The sequence below is a fragment of the Stomoxys calcitrans genome, chromosome 2 (genome assembly GCF_963082655.1).
Source record: "Stomoxys calcitrans chromosome 2, idStoCalc2.1, whole genome shotgun sequence".
Lineage (NCBI taxonomy): Eukaryota > Metazoa > Arthropoda > Insecta > Diptera > Muscidae > Stomoxys > Stomoxys calcitrans.
In genome coordinates, this window is record NC_081553.1 from 33543167 (window position 1) to 33569286 (window position 26120).

Consider the following 26120-nt stretch of genomic DNA (forward strand, 5'->3'; position numbering starts at 1 on the left):
CCAAATCAAATAATAATTGCGGCCTCTAGAGGCTCATGATATTAAGATCCGTGGTCGGATTATATGAGAGCTATATCAGATTATGAACCGATTTGGACCATACTTGGTCCGTTGAAAAACAAAAATAAAACAATTGGTGCAAAATTCAGCAAAATCGGACAATAATTGCGCCCTCTAGTGGTTTAAAAAGTCAAGATCCGAGATCGGTTTGAATGGGAGCTCTACCAGGTTATGAACTGAATTGAGCCATACTTGGCGCAGTTGTTGGTGGTCAAATCAAATCACCTGGTGCAAAATTTTAGACAGATCGGCTAAGTAAAGCGCCCTCTAGAGGCTCAAGAAGAAATATCTGGAAAGCAGATTAAATGGGAGCTATACCAAGTTATGAGCTGAATTAGACCATACTTGATAGAGTTGTTAGAAGTTAGGACAAAACACTTCATGGAAAGTTTTAGCCAAATCTAATAGGAATTGCGCCCTCTAGCGGCTCAAGAAGTCAAGATCAGAAATCGGATTATATGGGAGCTATACCCAGTTATGAACTGAATTGAGCCATACTTGGCACATTTGTTGGTGGTCGAACCAAAACACTTGGTACCAAATTTCAGACAAATCGAAAAATAATTACACCCTGTAGTGGCTTAAGAAGTCAAGATCTGAGATCGGTTTATATAGGAGCTATATGAGGTTATGAACTGATTTAGACCTTACTTGGAAGAGTTGTTGGAAATCAAAACAAAACACTTGTTGCTAAATTTCTGACAAATCGGATAGTAATAGCGCCCTCCAGCGTCTCAATAACTCAAGATCAGAAACAGTTTTATATGGGAGCTGTATCAGGTTATTTACCGAATTGAGCCATACCTAGACATAGTTGTTGATGGTTAAACCAAAACACTTGAAGCTAAATTTCAGCCAAATCGGCAAAGAATTGCGCCCTCTAGCGGCTCAAGAATTCAAGATCCGAAATTGGAATATATGGCGGCTAATTTCGTCATTCTGTTTGTAACTACTCGATATATTCGTCTGCGACCTCATAAAGTATATATATATTCTTGATCGTCGCGACATTTTATGTCGATCTAGGCATGTCCGCCCGTCTGTCCGTCCGTCCGTCTGTCTGACGAAAGCACACTAACTTCCGAAGGAATACAGCTAGCCGCTTGAAATTTTGCACAAATACTTCTTATTAGTGTAGATCGGCTGGTATTGTAAATGGGCCATATCGGTCCATGTTTTGATATAGCTGCCATATAAACCGATCTTGTGTCTTGACTTCTTGAGCCTCTAGAGGGCGCAATTCTTATCCAATTGGAATGAAATTTTGCACGACGTATTTTGTTATGTTACCCAACAACTCTGCGAAGTATGATTCAAATCGGTTTTTAAGCTGATATAGCTGTTATATAAACAGACCAGGGGACTTGACTTCTTGAGCTTCTAGAGGGCGCTTTTACTTGTTCTGTCTAAAAATACATATTTTACTTAAATCATTATTTAAAGTGTGAATCATGTGTTTCCTAGAAAGTCACTTTTAAAATATTTTTCTCATGCAATCTATGGGAAAATTATTTTATTTACCCTATCACGCCTACATGCAGAACACTTTGTACAGTTATCTCATTAGCATTTCATAGTGGTGTGGTAGTGAGGTGGTTCATTACAATTGTGGTCATACTATGTTCATATCATAAAGGCTTGTAATTCGTATGTTTTTGTTGTAATTTGTTTATAAATTATGAATTGTCATAGGGAATGGTGTAAAACATGACATGGCCTTAACAAATCATGCCTGTATGTCTAGTCTAGTCTTGTCTAATGCATTTGAAGCATTTATGCAAATTTTATTCTGTACACACCTAGCAATGAGTCTGTTGTGTCTCAACGATGTTGTTCCAGTTTAATCTCAAAATTAAAAAGGGGAAATAAAAATAAATCAGTTTTATTCTTTATTCGGTTGCCTGGAAAGTCAAGGCAAACATCAGATTCTAGAATCTAAGCTAAAGTTATCTTATGTCAGCATTTGAGTTTTGGTTTTTGTTTTTAAAGTTGCCTTTGCAACTTTTAACCAAAAAAAAAAAATATCAAAATGATATCATTTTGCCACACCAGAATGAACTGCAGTGTATATGAGTATTGAATGAAAAGGTGATGGTAAGGCATCAGCTCTATAATTTTTGAGCATCGGTTTAAAAGATCGTGACTAGCATTATGGATCAGCTTAATAATTTTCAATTATTGGAATGGCAGATGTATTGAGGTATCATCTGGGAAAAACAGACAATTGCAATTTTCTTATTATCCTAACTGAGAATGTCAGCTTTCTGGATTCGGTTAAGGGAGAAGGCTGCAAAGAATATGGTTAATTGAAATTTTGACGATGACCTTTATGAAAAGTTTGAAATACAAATTTATTATTGAAGTTAATGTAAAATCATCTGATAATTGTGTAGAAGTCAAGGAAAATATGCTTGCATTATTTTTAGAGACTGTTCTTACATCAATAAATGATGGCCAGCTCAAAGGGTGAATGAGTAAAAAAAAAAATATTCAAAATTTTAAAACTCAAAAATAAATTTTGTTTTATGGCACATTTGAGTTAATGAGGTTAATTACTTCCATATTAACATTCTTTTTATTATGAAAAGAACACATCTATCAAGACTTTTGTACATACCCAATTTACCAGAAATGTTGCCAGAAGCCTTAAACTAGTAATCAAGAAAAACAAAATTCCACCAAAAAGTCAAACGGAAATTAAGTGGATGATGTCTGGCTGTCTGTTTAATATTTGAATAGTCATTGACATGATGACACTTGCGAAAATTTAAACGGTAACTTAAATACTTAAGTTGTGATTGAAGTGTATGACAAGGTGATTTATTTGGTTATTTTTTTTTTGACAACAAATCTTGTGGTCCATTAAAACAAACACTTAATGAATCAAAATGAAAGGGACAGCTAAAATTATGCCCTGAAGGTCTTTTGATCAATGAAATATTTTTTCAAAGGCAAAAGGCAAATATGAAATTTAATTTTTTTGATATTCCATTTAGGCAAATTTTCAATTCGATTAAATATGTGAAAGTTCAATAATGCAATTGTAACACATCGAGATATTCATTTCCGACCCCACAAAGTATATATATTTAAGATCGTAGTATAATTCTAAGGCGATTTGACGTTGTCCATGTGTCTGTCCGTCCGTCTGTTGCAAAAACCCTACAGCCTTGACAAATTAAACAAGTAAAAAGGCGTTACGTTTGGCCTGGCCGAACTTTGGATACCCACCACCACGGGTAAACCACCATTCATCAAAATCCGGTGAAAATTTTATACCTTATGTCCCATAGCAGTTATATCGAAATGTGATCCGATTTGGACCAAATACTAATAAGTACAAGTCATTGTTCAAAATATTGGTCTTTCTAGTAGATGGTCTTTCATGGATGTTGAAAAGCCTAACATAAGTCAATGTATCAAATTTCAGTTAAATTGGATTATAAATGCGCCTTTTATGGGGCCAAGATTTTAAATCGTGATATCGGTTTATATGGCAGCTATATGCAAATCTTCATCGATCTAGACCAAATGCAGAAATATGTGGAGGGGCTTAACTTAACTCTTTGTCCCAAATTGCGGCGAAATCGAAACCTAAAACCGAGGGATCGGTCTATATGGCAGCTATATCCAAATCTGGACCGATCTGAGTGAAATTAAAGAAATATGTCAAAGGGCCTAACACAACTCACTATCCAAAATTTCAGCAAAATCAGAAAATAAATGCGCCTTTGAATGCCCCAAAACCTAAAATCGAGAGATCGGTCTATATGGCAGCTATATCCAAATCTGGACTGATCTGTGCCATAATGCAGAAGTATGTCAATGGGCTTAACTTAACTCTCTGTCCCAAATTTCAGCAAAATCGGATAATAAATGTGGCTTTTATGGGCCTAAGACCCTAAATCGGAGGATCGGTCTATATGGCAGCTATAACCAAATCTGGACCGATCAGGGCCAAATTGTAGAAAGATGTCGAAGAGCCCATCACAACCCACTGTCCCAAATTTCAGCAAAATCGGATAATAAATGTGGCTTTTATGGGCCTAAGACCCTAAATCGGAGGATCGGTCTATATGGCAGCTATAACCAAATCTGGACCGATCAGGGCCAAATTGAAGAAAGATATCGAAGAGCCCATCACAACCCACTGTCCCAAATTTCAACAAAATTGGATAATAAATGTGGCTTTTATGGGCCTAAGACTCTAAATTGGAGGATCGGTCTATATGGCAGCTATATCCAAATCTGAACCAATCAAGGCCAAATCAAAGAAAGATGTCGAATGGCCTAACACAACTCACTATCCCAAATTTCGGCGACATCGAAAAATAAATGCGCCTTTTATGGCCCAAAAACCTAAAACCGAGAAATCGGTCTATATGGCAGCTATATCCAAATCTGCTCCGATCAAGGCCAAATTGCAGAAAGATGTCGAAGAGCCCAATACAACCCACTGTCCCAAATCTCAGCAAAATCGGATAATAAATGTGGCTTTTATGGCCCAAAAACCTAAAATAGAGGGATCGGTCTATATGGCAGCTATATCCAAATCTGGACCGATCTGGGCCAAATTAAAGAAAGATATCGAAAGGCCTAAAACAACTCACTGTCCCAAATTTCAGCAAAATCGGATAATAAATGTGGCTTTTATGGTCCTAAGACCCCATAACGGTGGATCGGTCTATATGGCAGCTATAACCAAATCTGGTCCGATCAGCGCCAAATTAAAGAAAGATGTCGAATGGCCTAACACAACTCACTGTCCCAAATCTCAGCAAAATCGGATAATAAATGTGGCTTTTATGGCCCAAAAACCTAAAATAGAGGGATCGGTCTATATGGCAGCTATATCCAAATCTGCTCCGATCAGGGCCAAATTGAAGAAATATGTTGAAGGGCCTAACACAACTCACTGTCCCAAATTTCAGCAAAATCGGATAATAAATGTGGCTTTTATGGGCCTAAGACCCCAAAACGGAGGATCGGTCTATATGGCAGCTATAACCAAATCTGGTCCGATCAGCGCCAAATTGAAGAAACATGTCGAAAGGCCTAAAACAACTCAGTGTCCCAAGTTTCAGCGAAATTGGATAATAAATGTGGCTTTTATGGGCCTAAGACCCTAAATTGGAGGATATATGGATATATGGCAGCTATATGGCAGCTATATGGGAGCTATATCCAAATCTGAACAGATCTGAGCCAAATTGATGAAAGATGTCAAAGGGCCCAACACAACCCACTGTCCCCAATCTCAGCAAAATCGGATAATAAATGTGGCTTTTATGGCTCAAAAACCTAAAATAGAGGGATCGGTCTGTATGGCAGCTATATCTAAATCTGATCCGATCAGGACCAAATTGAAGAAAGATGTCGAAGGGCGTAACACAACTCACTGTCCCAAATTTCAGCAAAATCGGATAATAAATGTGGCTTTTATGGGCCTACGACCCTAAATCGAAGGATCGGTCTATATGGCAACTATATCCAAATCTTCACCGATCTGAGCCAAATTGACGAAGGATGTCGAAGGGCCTAACACCACTCACTGTCCCAAATTTCAGCAAAATCGGATAATAAATGCGCCTTTTATGGGCCCAAGACCTTAAATCGAGAGATCGGTCTATATGACAGCTATATTCAAATCTGAACCGATCAGGGCGGGTATCCAAAGTTCGGCCCGGCCGAATCTAATGCCTTTTTATAGAATGGGGGTATACTTATGTAGTCACTCACTTTGAAATACCTCGAAATATTGATCTAGTACCCCATAAAGTATATATATTCTTGATCGCCTCGACGTTCTGAGTCGATCTTGCCATGTCTCTTCGTCTGTCCGTCTGTAGCAATCACGATAGCGGTCGAACGCGTGGAGCTAGCAGCTTGAAATTTTGCACAGATGTTCTATGTTGATGTAGGTCATTGGGGATTGCAAATAGGTCATATCGGTTCAGATCTGGATATAGCTAGGGATTGCAAATAGGTCATATCGGTTCAGATTTGCATATAGCTCCCGTATATAAACCGATCTCCCGATTTGACTTCTTGAGCCCCTGGACGCTTCAATTTTTGTCCGATTTGGCTGAAATTTTGCGTGTAGGGTAATGTTATGCCTTTCAACAACTGTGGTAAGCACGATCTAAATCGGTGTATTACCTGATTTAGCTCACATATAAACCGATCTCCCGATTTGACTTCTTGAGCCCCTGAAAACTTCAGTTTTTGTCCGATTTGGCTGAAATTTTGTACGTAGTGTTTCCTTAGGACTTTCAGCAAGTCTGATAAGTTCTGTCGAAATCGGTTTATAATCTGATATAGCTCCCATATAAACCGATCTCCCGATTTGTCTTCTTGAGCCCCTGAAAGCCTCAGTTTTTGTCCGATTTGGCTGAAATTTTGTACGTAGTGTTTCCTTAGGACGTTCAGCAAGTGTGATAAGTTCGGTCGGCATTGGTTTATAATTTGATATAGCTCCCATATAAACCGATCTCCCGATTTGACTTCTTGAGCCCTTGAAAACCTCAGTTTTTGTCCGATTTGGCTAAAATTTTGCGTATAATGTTTTGTTATGATTTTCAACAACTGTGCCAAGTACGATCCAAATTGGTCAAGAACCTGATATAGCTCCCATATAAACCGATCTCCCGATTTGACTTCTTGAGCCCCTAGGCGCTGCAATTTTGGTCCGATTTGGGAGAAATTTTGCACAAAGTGTTCCGTTATGACTTCCAACTGATTTAGCTCCCATATAAACCGATCTCCCGATTTGTCATCTTGAGCCCCTGGAAGCCGCAATTTTTGTACGATTTGGTTGAAATTCTGCATTCTGTTATGACTTTCAACACATGTGCTAAGTACGATCCAAATCGGTCTGTAAACAGGTATAGCTCCCATATTTTAGCAGAATCCATGGTAGTGGATTCCCAAGATTCGGCCGAATCTCCACATTTTTATGAAAATCCACACATAAACACGAAATGTAATACCCTCGCTCGCATAACGAATTTCTTGGAGGCTTAACTGGTATGAGACAGACATAAGCATAATTGCATTTAAGCCCAGCGTAATCTGCGGTTCGATCTTGATTAAAATACCACCATGCCAACTTTGTTTTTAAGGATGTATAGCAAAGAAGACAAGATGCACTTCAAAGGCATGTAAGGCATGATGAATAAAAAATAACCCAAAATCACAACAAAAAAACCAAGAACTGAAAGCGGCAGCGGCCTACTGTAAAAAAAACATGTAAAAGAAAAAAAATCTTACAAAGTCATTTTATTGGTAACACCTACCTACCGGTTGAACATACCGTGGAATGTGGAATACAAACCCAAAATCCTCAAGACAAGAGAATTTCAGTTAATGATCAAAAACCAAAAAAAAGCAACCACACACTTAAGAGTTTAACAACAAGTTACCCCGAAAGTGACCACTGTAAGCAAACAAATCTGACAGGCAATGAAAATTGTATAACAAAAAAAAAGACAAAACCGAAAATGAGAACGACAATCGCAGAAAACATTTAGTGAACATACAATAGTAGGAAAATGAGTACAAGTTGTTTGGCTGGAGCTCTGTGTTTCGAGTATTTTTCGTCGTCACCAGAAATTAAACTGAACAAATGGAACAGTTACAACAACAAAAAAACTCAACCTTATTTTTGTTTAAACATGAAGCACGTCAAGGAGATACTTGAGGTTTAAACACCCAAAGCAATAACGAGCATGAAGTGGAAAGTTTTTGCGAAATTTTTTAGAGGTTGGTAAAAAGACAAATATGTAAACAGGAAGCACATAACACGCTTAGAGTTTTAATTGTTGTTTTTTTTTTTTTTTTTGTGAATGTTTTGTTCCCAAGACTTTCCTTCTACAAAAAATAGTCAAAAATTAAAATATTCTTAAAAATATTTAATGAGAAATGTTAAAAAACAAAATAAAAATGTTAAACCTCTAGCCTCGTAGCAGGCTAGAGGTTCACCAGGAGCTGCGATCTTTTGTTACAAAGATATAACTCAGTTATCTTAAAGGACTAAACATTGATATCCTGTTGGCAGATGATCCCTAAGCATAATCTATCCCCCCTAATATTTATAGAAAAAGTTTTGGTGCTTTGGCATTGACTTTCGGAATGTCTCTCGTTTGCTGAAAAAAAAAATGCTGGAAAAAAATTAAAAATAAAATCATAAAAATTTTGCTCATTGAACATGGACATTACGAGCATGTTCAAGTATGAAATAAAATTCCTTTTCATTCATTTAACAGGTTTCGTTGAAAGAGCGATACTTAACACGAGCGTGCTAAGTTCGTCCGGGCCGAATCTTATATACCCTCCACCATGGATCGTATCTGTCGAGTTCTTTGCGCAGTATCTCTTTAAAGGAAAACAAAGAATAATGAATTTGGACGGAGGAGGAGGAGCTATATCAAGTTATAGTCCGATTCGGGGCTCAAGAAGCAAAATCGGGAGATCGGTCTATATGGGAGCTGTGTCAAGCTATAGATCGATTCAGACCATATTGCACACGTATGTTGCAGGCCATGGAAGAAGCCGTTGTACAAAATCTGTGCCAAAACGGATGGGAATTGCGCTCCCTAGAGGCTTAAGAAATCAAGATCCAAGATCGGTTTATATAGCAGCTATATCAGGTTATGGACCGATTTGGACCATACTACGCACAGTTGTTGGAAGTGATATCAAAACACTACGTGCAACATTTAAGTCAAATCGGAAAGGAATTGCGCCATCTAGAAGCTCAAGAAGTCAAGTCCCTAATTTTGGCGAAATCGAACAATAAATGCGCTTTTACGGGCCCAAGACCTTCAATCGAGAGATCGGTCTATATGGCAGCTATATCCAACTCTGGACCGATCTAGGCCAAATTGAAGAAGGATGACTACTGGCCTAACACAACTCACTATCCTAAATTTCAGCAAAATCGGATAATAAATGCGCTTTTATGGGCCCAAGATCTTAAATCGAGAGATCGGTCTATATGGCAGCAATATCCAAATATGTACCGATCGAAGCCAAATTGAAAAAGGATGTCGAAGATCATAATGCAACTCACTGTCCCAAATTTTGGGAAAATCGGACAATAAATGCGCCTTTTATGGGCCCAAGACCTTAAATCGAGAGATCGGTCTATATGACAGCTATATCCAAATCTGGACCGATCTGAGCCAAATTGACGAAGGATGTCGAAGGGCCAAAAATAACCCACTGTCCCAAATTTCGGCGACATCTAATAATAAATGTGGCTTTTATGGGCCTAAGACCCTAAATCGGAGGATCGGGCTATATGGCAGCTATATCCAAATCTGGACCGATCTGGACTAAATTGACGAAGGATGTCGAGGGGCCTAACACAACTCACTATTTTAAATTTCAGCAAAATCGGATAATAAATGTGGCTTTTATGGGTCTAAGACCCTAAATCGGCAGATTGGTCTATGTCATGGGGGCTATATCAAGATATAGTCCGATATAGCCCATCTTCGAATTTTTAGAAAGGCCAAATCACAGAGATGAATGATGCGATTTAAATTTTGTGTGTTCTCTTATAGTAACCCAATAACAGCATTTGGTAGTCAAATTTTGTATGGGGTACCTAGGGGGGCCACCCATCCCCAAAACCTACCAAGTAAGTATATATTGACCAATTACGGGAATATGGCACTCTATATCAGGTTATGGAGCTATATCTGGTTATAGATCGATTTGGACTGCACTCGGCACAGTTATTGGAGGTCACCGCATGCTCAATTTCAGCCAAATCGGACAAAAAATGCGGCTTGTAAGGGGTCACGAAGTCAAATCGGGAGATGGGTTTAAATGGGAGCTATACCAGATTATAGACCTATTCGGATCGTACTTGACACAGATGTTAAACGTCATAACGGAAAACTACATTCAAAATTTCAGCCAAATCGGTCAAATATTTCGGCTTCCAGGGGCTCAAGAAGTCAAATCGGGAGATCGGTTTATATGGGTGCGATATCTAAATCTGAACCGATATGGCCCATTTACAATTCCCAACCACCTACATCAATTTTGAGTATCTGTGCAAAATTTCAAGCGTCTAGCTTTACGCGTTCGACCGCTATCGTGATTTTGATAGACGAACGGACGCACGGACGGACGGACATGGTTAGATCGAATCAGAGTGTCGAGTCGATCCAGAATATATATACTTTAAGGGGACGCAGATCATTATTTCGAGGAGTTACAAACGGAATGACTAGGTAAGTATACACCCATCCTTAGGTGGTGGGTATAAAGTGGTGGGTATATAGACCGATCCTCCGATTTAGGGTCTTAGGCCCACAAAAGCCACATTTATTATCCGATTTTGATGAAATTTGTGACAGTGAGTTGCGTTGGACCCTTCGACGCCCTTCGTCAGTTTGGCTAAGATCGGTCCAGATTTGGATATAGCTTCCATATAGATCGATCCTCCGATTTAGGGTCTTAGGCCAATAAAAGCCACATTTATTACCCGATTTCGCTGAAATTTGGGATGGTGAGTTGTGTTAGGCCATTAGACATCCTTCTTCAAATTGTCTCAAATCGGTCTAGATTTGGATATAGCTGCCATATAGACCGATCCTCCGATTTAGGGTCTTAGGCTCATAAAAGCAACATTTATTTCCCGTTTTTCCTGAAAGTTGGGACAGTGAGTTGTCTTAGGCGCTTCGATATCCTTCGTCAATTTGGCTCAGATCGGTTCAGATTTGGATATAGCTGCCATATAGACCGATATCTAGGTTTTAGGTTTTGGGCCCATAAAAGGGGCATTTATTGTCCAATTTCGCCGAAATTTGGAACTGTGCTTTGTGTTAGGCTCTTCGGCTTGTTTTTGCAACTTGGCCCAAATCGTTCCAGATTTGGATATAGCTGCCATATAGACCGATTTCTTGATTTAAGGTTTTGGGCCCATAAAATGCCCATTTAATGTCCGATGTCGCCGAAATTCGGGACAGTGAGTTAAGTTAAGCCCCTTGACATACTTTTGCAATATCACACAGATCGGTCTATATTTGGATATAGCTGCCATATACACCGATATCTAGGTTTTAGGTTTTGGGCCCATAAAAGACGCATTTATTGTCCGATGTCACTGAAATTTGTGACAGTGAGTTTAGTTAGGCTCTTCGACGCCCTTCTACAGAAAATTTTTATATTTTATTGATATGCAGAAGGCCTTTATTAACAGCCAGCATGACATTCGTTGTATAAACTGATGTTACAAAACAAATAGCCTATCGAACATTCATACCCAAAAATGTTTAGGAACATCAAGAGACGCCAATACCCGTAGATTTAACACTAAAGCGTTACTTCTTTGAAGCCTTAACTTCTTCTCTTGAAAATAAAAAAAAAAAACGATATGAGAGTTAGTGTTCACTGCAGACAATTTGGTCAGTTCTTAAAAGAAATAAACGTGAAAACAGCATAGGTTCAACAAAGGGAATGTGGGGCCTTGAACTCAGACGGAGAGGCAGAAAAAGAAATCAAGGAGCGCTGTAACAAAATTAAACTAAATTTGGTAACTAAGAGGACAGAGAGTCTCTTAGTTTGAAATTTTTACTTATTTTTTAAAATCTTTTTAAACTTCTTTAATTTTTTTTTCGTTTTTTCTAGGGGCCCTTTTATTGCCCCAGCTTGCTTTACGCCTCTGTACCGTCCACTTCTAGGTATCTTTTTTTTTTTCTTCTTCTCATTTTGTTTTTTTTTTTTTTATTATTTTTGTTAACGTTGTGGTGCTTAAGTCTGTTGGCCAAAGTAAGTTTATTCGACAAGGCAATGTTCCCACGAAACAGGTTGCTGAACAAAACTCAATGACTGACGAACGACTGTCCAACAGCATATGCCCCTACTAACTGTGGACTTGTGTGTATAGGCTACTGTGGTTGTTGTTGTTGTTGCGCCTATAGCAATCGAAAACTGCATTAAAATGCTCCACTCCACAAAAGCCACCGTAATGGCTCCCTCCACTCCTTGTTCGCACTGACTGACAGTCAGTTAAGCATTGCTATTTTTTGTGTTTGAACATTTTTTCTTTTTCTTGCCACACCGGTCGGTCAGAGAAGTGCCCGCTATGGCTCTAAAGTGCTTAGGTGTGTGTTAGCTGTGCATGTGTATGTTCGATTTAAAAACGTTTTAAGAGCTTTGAACGTGGATAAACTGCATTTGGCTTAAACGTTTTGAATTTTTGCGCTCTTTTTTTTCACTATACTCGCTTGTTTTTTGCCACTATGATTTTCTTAAGAATGCAATGATAATGAAAAACCTTGGTGGCAAAAAAAATGAGTCAATAATCAAATGAAAACTAAAGCTGTAACTGCAAAACTTTATAGAGGGTAAGGAAATGTTCAGACGAAATAGATAACTATTTTTTAATTTTGTTTTGGTTTTGTAAAAAAAATTATGAAATTTTTATCTAGTTTTAAAGCCAGTGCAATCTGTACTTTTTTCCTTTGGAGCTGTTTACTTTTCAAGACACTTTTCATTTAATTAGTGTCTAATTTTTAGAGCGCAATTTAAGCACGATCTCGTTCATGTGAACTCCCGCCAATTTCAATAGCTGCTAAAGCAATTGAAAAACCATAAGAAAACGTTTAAAACAGTCGCATCGTGCAACAAGTGGAACATGGTACATTGATGGTTTGGCAGCAGCAAACAGCCATTGCCTGTGAAAAACAAAAGACTTAAGACACAAACTTCTTGGCTAAAGAAAAAGAGTTGGTACTTGTTTTTTACCAAGGAAAATTAGAAATTGTGGATGGAAAAAATTATGATGCGGATGTTTTCAGATGGGTTATTAAACAATCGGTATCAAATTTCAAGCAAATATTTTCAAACTGTATTAACTAAGGTTGAGATATGACAACAATATTGCAAATTTTCCAAAATCTGACGAACATATATATGGGAGTTACATTTAAATCTGACCCGTTTTTTACCAAACTTCTCAGACATTGTGATAGTCGTCAAGGAATGAGTTGTGCACAATTTTGGCAAGGTTGGTCAATAAATGCGCTTACAGTAGCTCTAGAAGTGAAAATCGGGTGATATATATATATGGCAGCTATATCTAAATCTGAACCGATTTCTATGAAATTCACCAGCAATATTATTAGTCATGAGAAAATCCTTCATGCCAAATTTCGAGAAAATTGGTTTAAAATTGAGCACTTTATTGCGATATTTCTCAAAATCGGATGAACTTATATATGAGAGCTATATCTGAATCTGAACCGATTTCGAGCAAACTTCTTAGAGATTGTGATAGTCGTTGAGAAAAACGTTGTACAAAATTTTGGCAAGATTGGTCAATAAATGCGATTGCAGTGACTCTAGAAGTGAAAATCGGGCGATATATATATATGCCAACTATATCTGAATCTGAACCGATTTCTCTTAAAATCACCAGTAATGTCGAAAATCATAAGAAAGTTAATCCTGCCAAATTACGAGAGAATCGAATAACAACTGACCTCAAAATCGGACCACCACATATTGGGTTGCCCAAAAAGTAATTGCGGATTTTTCATATAGTCGGCGTTGACAAATTTTTTCACAGCTTGTGACTCTGTAATTGCATTGTTTCTTCCGTCAGTTATCAGCTGTTACTTTTAGCTTGCTTTAGAAAAAAAGTGTAAAAAAAGTATATTTGATTAAAGTTCATTCTAAGTTTTATTAAAAATGCATTCACTTTCTTTTAAAAAATCCGCAATTACTTTTTGGGCAATCCAATATATGGCAGATATATCTGAATCTGAACCGATTTCGACTCAAAATCGGACGAACATATATATGGGAGATATATCTAAATGTGAACCGATTTCGGCCAAACTTTATAAATATTTTGAAAGTCATCTTGGAAAGAGCTGTGAAAATTTAGATTGGTCAACAAATGAGCTTACAGTGGCTCTAGAAGTGAAAATCGGGCGATATACATATATGGCAGCTATATCTAAATCAGAACCGATTTCGAGCAAACTTCTTAGATATTGAGGTAGGCGTCGAAGAAAGCGCTGGTCTAGAAATGCACTTGACGTGGCTCTAGGACTTAAAATCGGCCGCTATATATATGTATTAGCCGAATCGGGCCCACTCCGCTGCACCTTCTTTAACTCTTGAATATCTTTTTAGGGTGGGAACACTTCGCCATGAATGCGAATATCGAATTCGTGCCATTGTAGCCTATGATGCTGAACGCAGTCGAATCCTGGCGAGAACAACGGACAAAGCGGTTTTATCTCCTCTTAATGTGGGCGACATTTGCGAGGTACAATGCCATGCATGGTAATTTAAAAAATGTTCCCCAAAGAGGTGTCGCACTGCGGGACGCCGTTCGGACTCGGCTATAAAAAAAGGTCATTGAGTTTAAACTTGAATCGGAATAGGGGCGGCCACCGGCACTTTGAAATTACTGAAATTCGGTAACAAATTCGTTCTTTATTCCCAACGGAAATGAAGTTCAGTTTAGGGGGTGCTTTAGGGCGTACCCCAAAACATTTGGCTCCAAAATTGGATATCAAACTCGTTTTCTACTGTCCGCTGGGTAAAATCGTTTCAGCCAATTATCATATAGTCATAAGGAGCCCAATGGTTTTTTTGAGGGGTGGCGTGACCCCCTATACTTCGAACAGATTTTGTATGCCAGATTCGAATTCTACTCCCGAATACCTCTCAATTGAGCCCCATATTGAAATGAATGTCCAATATGTCTGTTTAGGGGAGTTTGGGGATGGGGCGGCCCGATGGGTACTTAGACTCAAATTTTCATACCATATTCGTATTCTACTCTCCAATACCTTTCATTTGATACCTATATTGTCCACTTTTGATTTTGGGTAGTGTTTTTCGCATAAGGGGGAGGGTCCGTCCCCCTTCCGATATAAAGCCTATGTTTCCTTCCAGACCAACCTACACAATATGCGAAAATATTTCGGGAAAATCGTTTCTGCTGTTTTTCAGTCTATACGGAACAAACAAATCGAGTCCCATATATCCGTGATTGGCTTATGTGCCCACTTTGGGCGTTTTTATGGTGATGGGGTGACCCCGTATACTTCGACATGCCAGATTTGTTATCTACTCCCACATAGTTTTCATTTGATACCCATATTGTCCCCATAGGTCCACTTTTGATTTTGGATGGTGTTTTTGGGTAATGGTGGAGGGTCCGTCCCCCTTCCGTTCTCAATCGATTATAAAGCCTATTCCCACTTCCTGACCATATTCGTAATCTACTCCCGAATACCTTTCATTTGAAGCCCATATTGTCTTGATCATCAAAGAAACCTATTTTAAGGGGTTTTTGGGGGCTGGGGCGGCCCCCAAGGTACTTGGACCCAACTTTTATTATGAAATTCGTACTCTACTCCTGAATACTTTTCATTTGAATCCCATATTGTCCCGATCGGTCCACTTTTATTTTTGGGTAGTAAGGGGGAGAGTCCGCCCCCCTCCCGATATCAAAAAATTGTATAGCACATGTTTCCTTCCAGACCAACCTACACATGCTGTGAAAACTTCAAGGAAATCGGTTCAGCCGTTTTTGATTCTAGACGGAACAAACAAACAAACAAACCGACAAACAAACACAAATTGAATTTTATATATAAGATGAGAACTATATCTAACTCTGAACCGATTGACTTTTTGCGCCCCTAAAACCCTCGATTTTCATCCGATTTTATCGAAATTTTGTACGCGGTATTCTGGTTTGAGTCTCAACAACTGTGCTAAGTACGGTCAAGAACATGTTATAGCTCTCATACAAACCGATCTCCCGATTAGACTTTTGAGCCCATACAAGCCTCGATTTCTATCCGATTTGGCTGAAATTTTGAATATAGTGTTCTGTTATGACTCAACAACTGCGCCAAGTACGGTCTATGTTAGCCTATAACACGCAGAATCCATGGTGGTGGGTATCCAAGATTTGGGCCTGGCGAACTTAGCACGCGTTTACTTGTTTTGTCCATAGGCGAATATGGGCTTTATCGGACTATATCTTGATATAACCCCCATATAGACCGATCCTCCGATTTAGGGTCTTAGGCCAATAAAAGCCACATTTATTATCCGATTTTGCTGAAATTTGGGACAGTGAGTGGTGTTAGGCCCTTCGACATCCTTCGTCAATTTGACTCAGATCGGTCCAGATTCGGATATAGCTGCCATATAGATCGATCCTCTGATTTGGGGTCTTTGGCCCATAAAAGCCACATTTATTATTCGATTTTGCTGAAATTTGGGACAGTGAGTTGTCTTAGGCCCTTCGACATCCTTCTTCACTTTGGCTCAGATCGGTCCAGATTTCGATATAACTGCCATATACACCTATTTAAGGTCTTAGGGCCATAAAAGCCACATTTATTATCGGATTTATCTGAAATTTGGGACATTGAGTTGTCTTAGGCCCTTCGACATCCTTCTTCACTTTGGCTCAGATCGGTTCAGATTTGGATATAGCTGCCATATACACCGATCTTCCGATTCAGGGTCTTAGGCCTATAAAAGCCACATTTATTATCCGATTTTGCTGAAAATTGGGACAGTGAGTTGTCTTAGGCCCTTCGACATCCTTCATTAATTTGGCTCAGATCGGTCCAGATTTGGATATAGTTGTCATATACACCGATCATCTGATTTAGGGTCTTAGGCCCATAAAAGCCACATTTATTATCCGATTTTGCTGAAATTTGGGACAGTGAGTTCTCTTAGGCCCTTCGACATCCTTCGTTAATTTGGCTCAGATCGGTCCAGATTTGGATATAGCTGCCATATAGATCGATCCTCTGATTTAGGGTCTTAGGTCCATAAAAGCCACATTTATTATCCGATTTTGCTGAAATTTGGGACAGTGAGTTGTCTTAGGCCCTTCGACATCCTTCGCCAATTTGGTCCAGATCGGTTCAGATTCGGAATGAAAGTTGGTTTACATATATACCCGAGGTGGTGGGTATCCAAAGTTCGGTCCGGCCAAAATGAATATGAATCAAATGAATAATGTTATCAAAATCTAGTGAATGCATGTGAATGATATATGTGGAGTACATATGGCAATTGCTATAACACATCCATTTGTATGCCTTACTATCACCAATTAGATTACTTTAAGAAAACAACGGGTTGCAAACTACAAAACAAACCCCAAGCGCTTCCTGTGGTGCAAGGCTCTGGGGCTCTATACACCAAGCAGAATATTTAACACTTAAATAGATTTTTGTTTAACAATAAACCTAAAGATGTTCATAATTAACCAAAACCTAGGAGTGAGCGCCTCAGCAATGGCCCCATAACAACAACGCTAAGGGAGAACATCTACAACCGCAAAAAAAAATCCAAGTGATTGAATATATGAAGTATTTGAGGTGATGTTTGAGTTTGTTAGTAACATATTCATCATTTTTGGGGTTTCTGTTGTTGTTTTTGGCATTTCAAATAGTTTTTTATACGTCTCCAGGACCATCATTTTTTAAAAAATGAAATAATTTCAAAAGAGGGGTATATGGAGTTTGGGTATGAAACCAAAACAAAAATTTGTGGAAAAAAAATTACAAACAAAAATGTAAACCAGCGTGTTATTAATGCAGACATGTTTAAGCCGAATTTGTAACAATTTCTGTTAGGGCATGAAAAAACATTCAATATCTTACATTTGTATGACCCAACCCAATTTGAAGATGACTCAGTTATTTTGGTTTTTTAATTAATTTATTCATAGCCGTGTGTGTCGACTAAATTTAGTTGAAGTTGGAAATCTCCCCAAGCCAAAAGAAACCAAGAAATCTTCCCAAAATAGGGTATCGCCCCTATTTTTTGTGTGGTGTACGACATGGCTTAGTTTTACTGAAGTTCTTTGGTTTTCTTCTCATTCTTGCTTTGGGATGGTACTGTGTTACGCTTAAATTGTATGTTTCCTACAGTTTAACCTTTTAATCTGCCTTAAGCAGAGCCCAAAAAAAAAGGCAATTAAAAATTATAAATTTTAGTTTTTTTTGGTAGCAGCATTGCATGGTCTGTTTGCCGGAATGACCACACACGCTCTTGGTGTTGTATCCAAAGCACACACATTTCCTGGGTTAGCAAAAGTCAAAATCTTGTGGTGTTGTTTAACAAGATCACCTCTTGGCTAGCCAAGTAGTGAGTGTTATTCATGTTGTCTTCTTTTTCTTTCTTATTTGGGAAGACCTTAACCATCATTTTGGAGGTTTTATGGAGGTTTCTCTAGATTTGCCGCCAGTGCCACCACTTGCCACACTCGGTTGCCCCGATGCGATGGCTTCCTTTGGTTTCGCTGTGTTTAGTTTATATGGCGTGTAAAAAAGTCTAACTTAAGAATTATGATTAAAGAATTAGTGGATTTTTTTTTTCGTTTTCTTTAAAATTAATGATTTTTTTCAAAAGCTACGGGTTGTCAAATTCGAAAAAAAGAACTAAGGCATCCATGCATTACCTAAACCTCAAAAAAAGAAAACCAAAATTTAAAAATATTTTGAATTTATGGCTGATAGCCAGGCTGATTCTTTCATGGACAAATACGAGGTTCAATTAAAAGTTGAGAGGATGAAGAACAAACAAGCAAAAATGTGAGCTAAGTTTGTCAGGGCCTAAGCTTGGGTACCCACCACCATGGATTGCGCTAAAAATGCCCAAAATGGTTGCCCAAAAAGTAATTGCGGATTTTTCATATAGTCGGCGTTGACAAATTTTTTCAACGGCTTGGGACTCTGTAATTGCATTGTTTCTTCTGTCAGTTATCAGCTGTTACTTTTAGCTTGCTTTAGAAAAAAAATGTAAAAAAAGTACATTTGATTAAAGTTCATTGTAAGTTTTATTAAAAAAATCCGCAATTACTTTTTGGGCAATTTTGTTGCAATCAAATCAGGAACTGATTGAGGCTTCAATGGACTCAAGAAGTCATATCGGGATATGGGTATTTAGGGGAGCCTTATATCACCATATTGACCGATTAGGATAAAACTTATCAATGATGTTGTTGATGGGTCAAATTTAAACCAAATCAGTTGAAATTTTATTCTTCTAGCGACTCAAGAAGTCAAAACCGGAGATCGGTTTATATGGGGGCTATATCTGTTAATGAACCGATTGGGATCATACTTGCCATGGATGTTGAAAGTCATAACACAAGTCTTTGTTTCAAATTTCAGTCAAATCGGATGAAAATTGAGGCTTCTAGGGGTTCAAGAAGCCAAATCGGAGGATAGGTTAATATGGGAGACTAGCTGAACCGGGCCCGCTTCGCTACGCCTTCTTTTACTTTAGATGGAAAAAAATTATCCTTTGAATATTCATTTTCGACAATTAAAGAGCATTTAGTGAATACCATGCAAATTTTTCCCCTGAACATTCCACTAAGGAACAGGAGCAAACTTCTCACATATCAATGAGTGCAATCCGATTCAAGTTTAAGCTCAATGATAAGGGGCCTCCCTTTTATAGCCGAGTCCAAATGGCATGCCGCAGTGCGACACCTCTTTGGAGAGAAGTTTTACATGGCATAGTACCTAACAAATGTTGCCAGCATTAGGAGGGGAAAACCACCGCTGACATTTTTTTTTCGGATAGTTTCGCCACGATTCGAACCCAGGCGTTCAGCGTCATAGGCGGACATGCTAACCTCTGCGCTACGGTGGCCTCCTTAGCTTAGATAATAGCAAATGTATAACGCTTGCCTAACAGTATTACAGTATAAATGCCTTTATCTGAATCCCGTATGATCTTCATTGGCCTATAAGTTCGCTCAGAGGGTTTAGAGTCATTTAAGTTAGGATGTCAGTTGTACTCCCTTCTTAAAAGACTTTATGTTAGCCCTATATCCTCATGATGTCCTATTAAGGGGTGTTTTCGGCGGTGAGGTGGTCCCCCAGACACTGGGCCCTGCTCTTCTCTCATATACCATTGATTTAAACCCCATATTGCCTTTGGTTTAAGGAGAGTTTACGGGTTGAGGCGTCCCCCAAACACTTGTGTTCAAAATTGGTTATCAAATTAGTTTTCTAATCTCAAATAACTTTCATTTGAGCTACATTTTGCCATGGTCGGTAAATTTGAACTCTTTGGGAGGTGTTTTGGGGAAGGGGCGGTGCGCCAAATACACGGTCCCACATCATATTCAACTCCCAAATTCCTTTATTTGAGCCCCATATTGCGATGGTCAGTAAATAATTACTGTTACCCACAGAAAATTGGTCCCGAAATTGGTTATCAACACCGTGCTCTACTTTCAAATATCATTTATTTGAGCCCCCACGATGACATGGTCGATAGATATGCCCGATTTGAAAGTGTTTTGGGTAGTGGGGTGGTCCCTCAAACACTAAGACCTCAAAATATATCAGCACCGTTATCTACTCCCAAATACCTTCCATTTAAGCCCCATATTCCCATAGTCGCCAAAAATGACCGGTTGGGGGTGTTTTCGGGGATGTACTCTTTTGAGTGACTTGGCCTTGGAAATATATATCTGATTCGTGTTCTACTCTAACATACCTTGAGTTGAGCTCCATATTGCAATGGTCAGCAAATACATACTATTTGGGTGGTGTTATGAGGGTGGGGTGGCCCTGTAGATACCTTTTCCCGAAAGTTGATATCAAATTCGTGCTTTACTCTCAAAGACCTTTCATATGAGCCCCATATTGCTATGGTTGCAAATGTGTCCTCTCTGGGGGTGTTTTTTGGGAGGGGCGCTCCCCCCAAACACTATGTCCCACATTTGGATATCAGATTCGTATAAGAAAAAATGTGTTTGGCCATGAATATGCCACTAAGGAACAGGGGCAAACTTCTCATATACCAATGAGTGCAGTCCGATTCAAGTTTTAAGCCTCAAAAACCTTTCATTGGCATCTTTCACTTTTGATTTTGGGTGGTACTTTTGGGGGGGTTTTTGGCTTGGGCAGCGCATTAGTTATTGGGATTAGATTTTAGAAATCACATCCGTTTTCTACTTCCAAATACCTTACATTTGAGTCCCATATGGTCACCATCGGTTTACTTTGATTTTTGGCGGTACCTTTGGAGCGGTCTTGACCTATGTACGGCTTTCTAGGTCATTGTACAGAATTTTTAATATCACATTCATACACTACTCTCGCATACCTCTCTTTTGAGTCCCATATTGTCCCTATTGCTCCACTTTTATTTTGACCTTAGGTCGGCCCCTGCGTACTTGGAGCCAACTTTTTATATCACATTTGTATTGTTCTTCTAAATTCCTTTCATTTGAGTGCCTGTATTGCCCTTATTTATTGCAAAAACCGAATTTATTGCAAAAACGCCTCTATGATATAAATACTACATAAACCACGCTCGACAACCCTCTCTGTTAGCTGTACTTTTCCCAGTGCATGTGATTTTGTGCAATGGCAGATTTATTGCTACACAATTACACTACTCCCATGGCATACACATGATTCTGTGCATCTGTGGGTAGATGTATTGATGACATTGAAAAGCCTCTCATTGTTGATCCGTGTGCCCAGTTTCGAATCCCAAGTATTTGTGGACGATTCATTCCTCTTACAACAAAATTGTCGAAAAAAGTTTAAAGCATATGGGATCATTTTTTGAAACAATCCTTATTTCGAGCTTCGAGGCTTTTCTGCCTTCGGTTTGTGGTGCTCTGTATGTTCTAGCAAACAATAGATTCGAAGATTTCCCCGCTAAGAATTTCAGTTTCTTCCAATCCCTCATTACACGCTCGGAGACCCCCTTTACATTGATGTCTCTTTACATTGCTTGCTTTTGAGTAGCACACCTTGATTTGCTGAGCTTGGGTATGAATACTATCTTTGCTTTTAGCAAGGTCTTTCCAAGTATATGTCAGCCTTAGGCATGTTGTGTATTTGTTGCCATATTTTACATTTTTTATCACTTAATATTTCTATAAAAAATTTTCACTTACCGTCCATCGAAATGTAAAGGGCAAAACTATGGCACCTCGGGCAGGATCACTTAGCACAAAACTTGAGCCACCCAATATTCCAGTTGTATTCTGGCCAAATGAACAGCCTGTCGATATACTTGGAATACCTTGATCAGCGGCAGAGTACTCCTTCAGGCATAAACGAAATGCCGTTGAACAAGGTGGACACCCTGAAAAGGGAAAAATGACAATAATATCAAAAAACAAATTTTTGTAAAAAATAAAAGACTTTGAAGTTTAAGCAGTACAAAGGGTAGGGAAGTCGGCTATACAATTCGTATATGTAATTAAAGATTTAACTTACCCGTTGTTTTTGTACTTCTTACTTCTAAAGGAACACCACAGCAATAACCGGAGAGTAAATGGTTATTTGTATTTGAAATTTCTAATATCTCTAATTCAAAGTTACCAATGGCAGAAATCTGAAAAAGAGAACAAAAAAAGAGAAAAATATAATTTTTTCCAAAAAGTCGTATACTTTTCTGCACTTTTATTAAAATAATTCATATTTTTATTTTATTTTATTTAATTTTATTTTATTTTATTTTATTTTATTTTATTTTATTTTATTTTATTTTATTTTATTTTATTTTATTTTATTTTATTTTATTTTATTTTATTTTATTTTATTTTATTTTATTTTATTTTATTTTATTTTATTTTATTTTATTTTATTTTATTTTATTTTATTTTATTTTATTTTATTTTATTTTATTTTATTTTATTTTATTTTATTTTATTTTATTTTATTTTATTTTATTTTATTTTATTGTATTTTATTTTTTTTTATTTTATTTTATTTTATTTTATTTCAATTATATTTCATTTTATTTTATTTTATTTTATTTTATTTTAATTATATTTCATTTTATTTTATTTTGTTTTGTTTTATTTTATTTTATTTTATTTTATTTTATTTTATTTTATTTTATTTTATTTTATTTTATTTTATTTTATTTTATTTTATTTTATTTTATTTTATTTTATTTTATTTTATTTTATTTTATTTTATTTTATTTTATTTTATTTTATTTTATTTTATTTTATTTTATTTTATTTTATTTTATTTTATTTTATTTTATTTTATTTTATTTTATTTTATTTTATTTTATTTTATTTTATTTTATTTTTTTTTATTTTATTTTATTTTTTTTTATTTTATTTTATTTTATTTAATTTAATTTTATTTTATTTTATTTTATTTTATTTTATTTTATTTTATTTTATTTTATTTTATTTTATTTTATTTTATTTTATTTTATTTTATTTTATTTTATTTTATTTTATTTCATTTTATTTTATTTTATTTTATTTCATTTCATTTCATTTTATTTTATTTTATTTTATTTTATTTTATTTTATTTTATTTTATTTTATTTTATTTTATTTTATTTTATTTTATTTTGTTTTATTTTATTTTATTTTATTTTATTTTATTTTATTTTATTTTATTTTATTTTATTTTATTTTATTTTATTTTATTTAATTTTATTTTATTTTATTTTATTTTATTTTATTTTATTTTATTTTATTTTATTTTATTTTATTTTATTTTATTTTATTTTATTTTATTTTATTTTATTTTATTTTATTTTATTTTATTTTGTTTTATTTTATTTTATTTTATTTTATTTTATTTTAATTTATTTTATTTTATTTTATTTTATTTTATTTTATTTTATTTTATTTTATTTTATTTTATTTTATTTTATTTTATTTTATTTTATTTTATTTCATTTCATTTTATTTTATTTTATTTTATTTTATTTTATTTCATTTCACTTCATTTTATTTTATTTTATTTTATTTTATTTTATTTTATTTTATTTTATTTTATTTTATTTTATTTTATTTTATTTTATTTTATTTTGTTTTATTTTATTTTATTTTATTTTATTTTATTTTATTTTATTTTATTTTATTTTATTTTATTTTATATTTTTTTTTATTTTTTATTTTTTTTTTTAATTTAAAATAATTAAAATTTTTTTTTATTCAAAGCTCATTTATAGTTTGGCAAAATTTTCGCTTCCCATCATCTCCGGTAATCATAAACAATAAAAATAATAATAATTGTTCGTTTTCAAAAAATCATAAATCGCTCAAAATTCAAATTAAAAGTCACAACAGACATTAATCTTCATTGTCAGTGTCCATAAAAGCTTAAACATTGTTTGGGCCACAAATATACTCCAGAACCAAGAGGCAAACAAAGAACTAAAATTAGAAGGCGCTTAGTGTAGACTGAACCAGTTTCTCACCCATCTTCATTGACTCAAAGCCACAAGGCTTTAAGAACATTTATATCTGTCTGTCTGTCTGTCTGTCTGCCTGTAGGAACGTGGGGGGACAGAATACTTTGTCTGCTCAGTCTGTGCGAATTCACATTTTAATGTCTGTTAATTTTTACGACAATCCTTTTTGATTCATTCATCTGCTGTCTGCTTGTGATAATAAATCATATCCAATGTTTGTTGTTTATGATATTTTAAGAAAAAGTTTAGTAAAAACAAAGTAGAAACTGATGTCCATCAGACGACAAGGTATGCAGAATTATGAGACTTGTTACATGGCAGAAATGACATTCATTCATTAAACAAAGGGGAGAAAAACAGCAAAAAAGGCTTTAAAATGGAAAAATGTAATGCTTTAAGAATGATATATCTCAAGTGACGCTTTTCTTTGAAACGTCGGAATGGCCAGCTGTTTTTCTAAAATGTTTTGATGACAGCTGGGCAAGTAGCCAATAAATTTTCTAGTTCCCATGAAATTATGCCTTGAGAGGCGCTTAGTTTGATCAATGCTTTCTGTACAAAGAGTAGCATAGTAAAAAACTTTTAAAAGTTGAGAAAGTGTGTGCTATTGTTATTCAAAACACTTTGACTGGTTAGTAGATCATGATTTCTGATCTCAGTGCAGAGAACAAATTGTGTTTGTTTGTTGCTATTGGCATTGTTGGATAAATTGGATTTGAATAAGGGAGATAAGATTTTACTTGTTTCCGCTTTGTTTACGCTTGCGAATCAAGTCGTCTTTGAGAGCCCTGTTCAAATTCAGATGTGTGCATATTGAAGACCATAGTAGAAGTCATTGTGTAAAATTTCAGCCAATTCGAAAAAGTATTGCGCCCTTTAGCGGCTCTAGAAGTAAAATAGGGAGATCGTTTTATATGGGAGCTGTATCAGGCTAAAGAGCGATTCAGACCATATTTGACATGAATGTTGAATGTCGTGGAAATTTCAGCCAAATCGGATAATAATTGCGCCCTATATATGGCAGCTATATCAGGTTATGAACAGATTTGAAACATATTCGGCACAGTTGTTCAAAGTCATAACAACACTCAAAAAGTCGAGACCCCAGATCGGCTTAGTTGAAAGGTAATTAGCACAGTTGTTGGAAGTCATAAGAAAACGCCTCAGCAAAATCGGGTAAAAATTGCGCCCTCTAGTTGCTCAAGAAGTCAAGATCCAAGATCGGTTTATATGGCAGCTATATCGAAACATGGACTTATATGGCCTATTTACAATCCCAACCGACCTATACCCTACACCACTACTTTGGTACAGGATATTATAACTTAGTGAATTTGTTTGTAACACCAAGAAGGAAGAGAGAAAGACCCATTGCTAATGGGTCGGCCCCGATATTTTATTCTGACAATTGATACCAAATTTGTTCTTTACTGCCAAATACCTTTTATTTGAGCCCCATATTGTTATGGCCGAAAAATAAGTTCAGCTTAAGGGTCGTTTTGGAGCATACCCTCAAACATTTTTTACTCTGAAATAATTTTCATTTGTGTTGACATAAACGTCTAATATGATTTTATTGGGGGGTTAGGGCGGCCTGGAAATTTTGACCCAAATTTTAATACCATATTCGTATTTTTCTCTCCTTTCGTTTGATACCCATATTGCCTATATCGGTCCACTTTTGATTTTGGGTAGTGGTTCTGGGGTAAGGGGGAGAGATCACTACCCTTCTGATATCAGAAGGGTAGAGGACGTTTTTTTGATTTCTATGAAACTTTGTTTCATTTTTATTTTTGCAAGATTTTTTGTCTGAATTTTTATTTTTAATGAAAAAC

General features: G+C 36.2%; 1 protein-coding gene across 2 annotated transcripts in view; it reads right to left on the reverse strand.

Annotated features, from left to right (window-relative positions):
- Positions 1-26120, reverse strand: part of LOC106095684 (protein serrate) — a 110802-nt gene that overhangs the window by 56706 nt on the left and 27976 nt on the right. For both annotated transcript variants that reach the window (XM_059363779.1, XM_059363780.1), the window contains exons 3-4: positions 22335-22452; positions 22010-22200 (exon numbers count right to left, since the gene is read on the reverse strand). In XM_059363779.1, coding sequence (XP_059219762.1) covers positions 22010-22200; positions 22335-22452 — 309 coding nt within the window. The remainder of the gene's footprint in view (positions 1-22009; positions 22201-22334; positions 22453-26120) is intronic.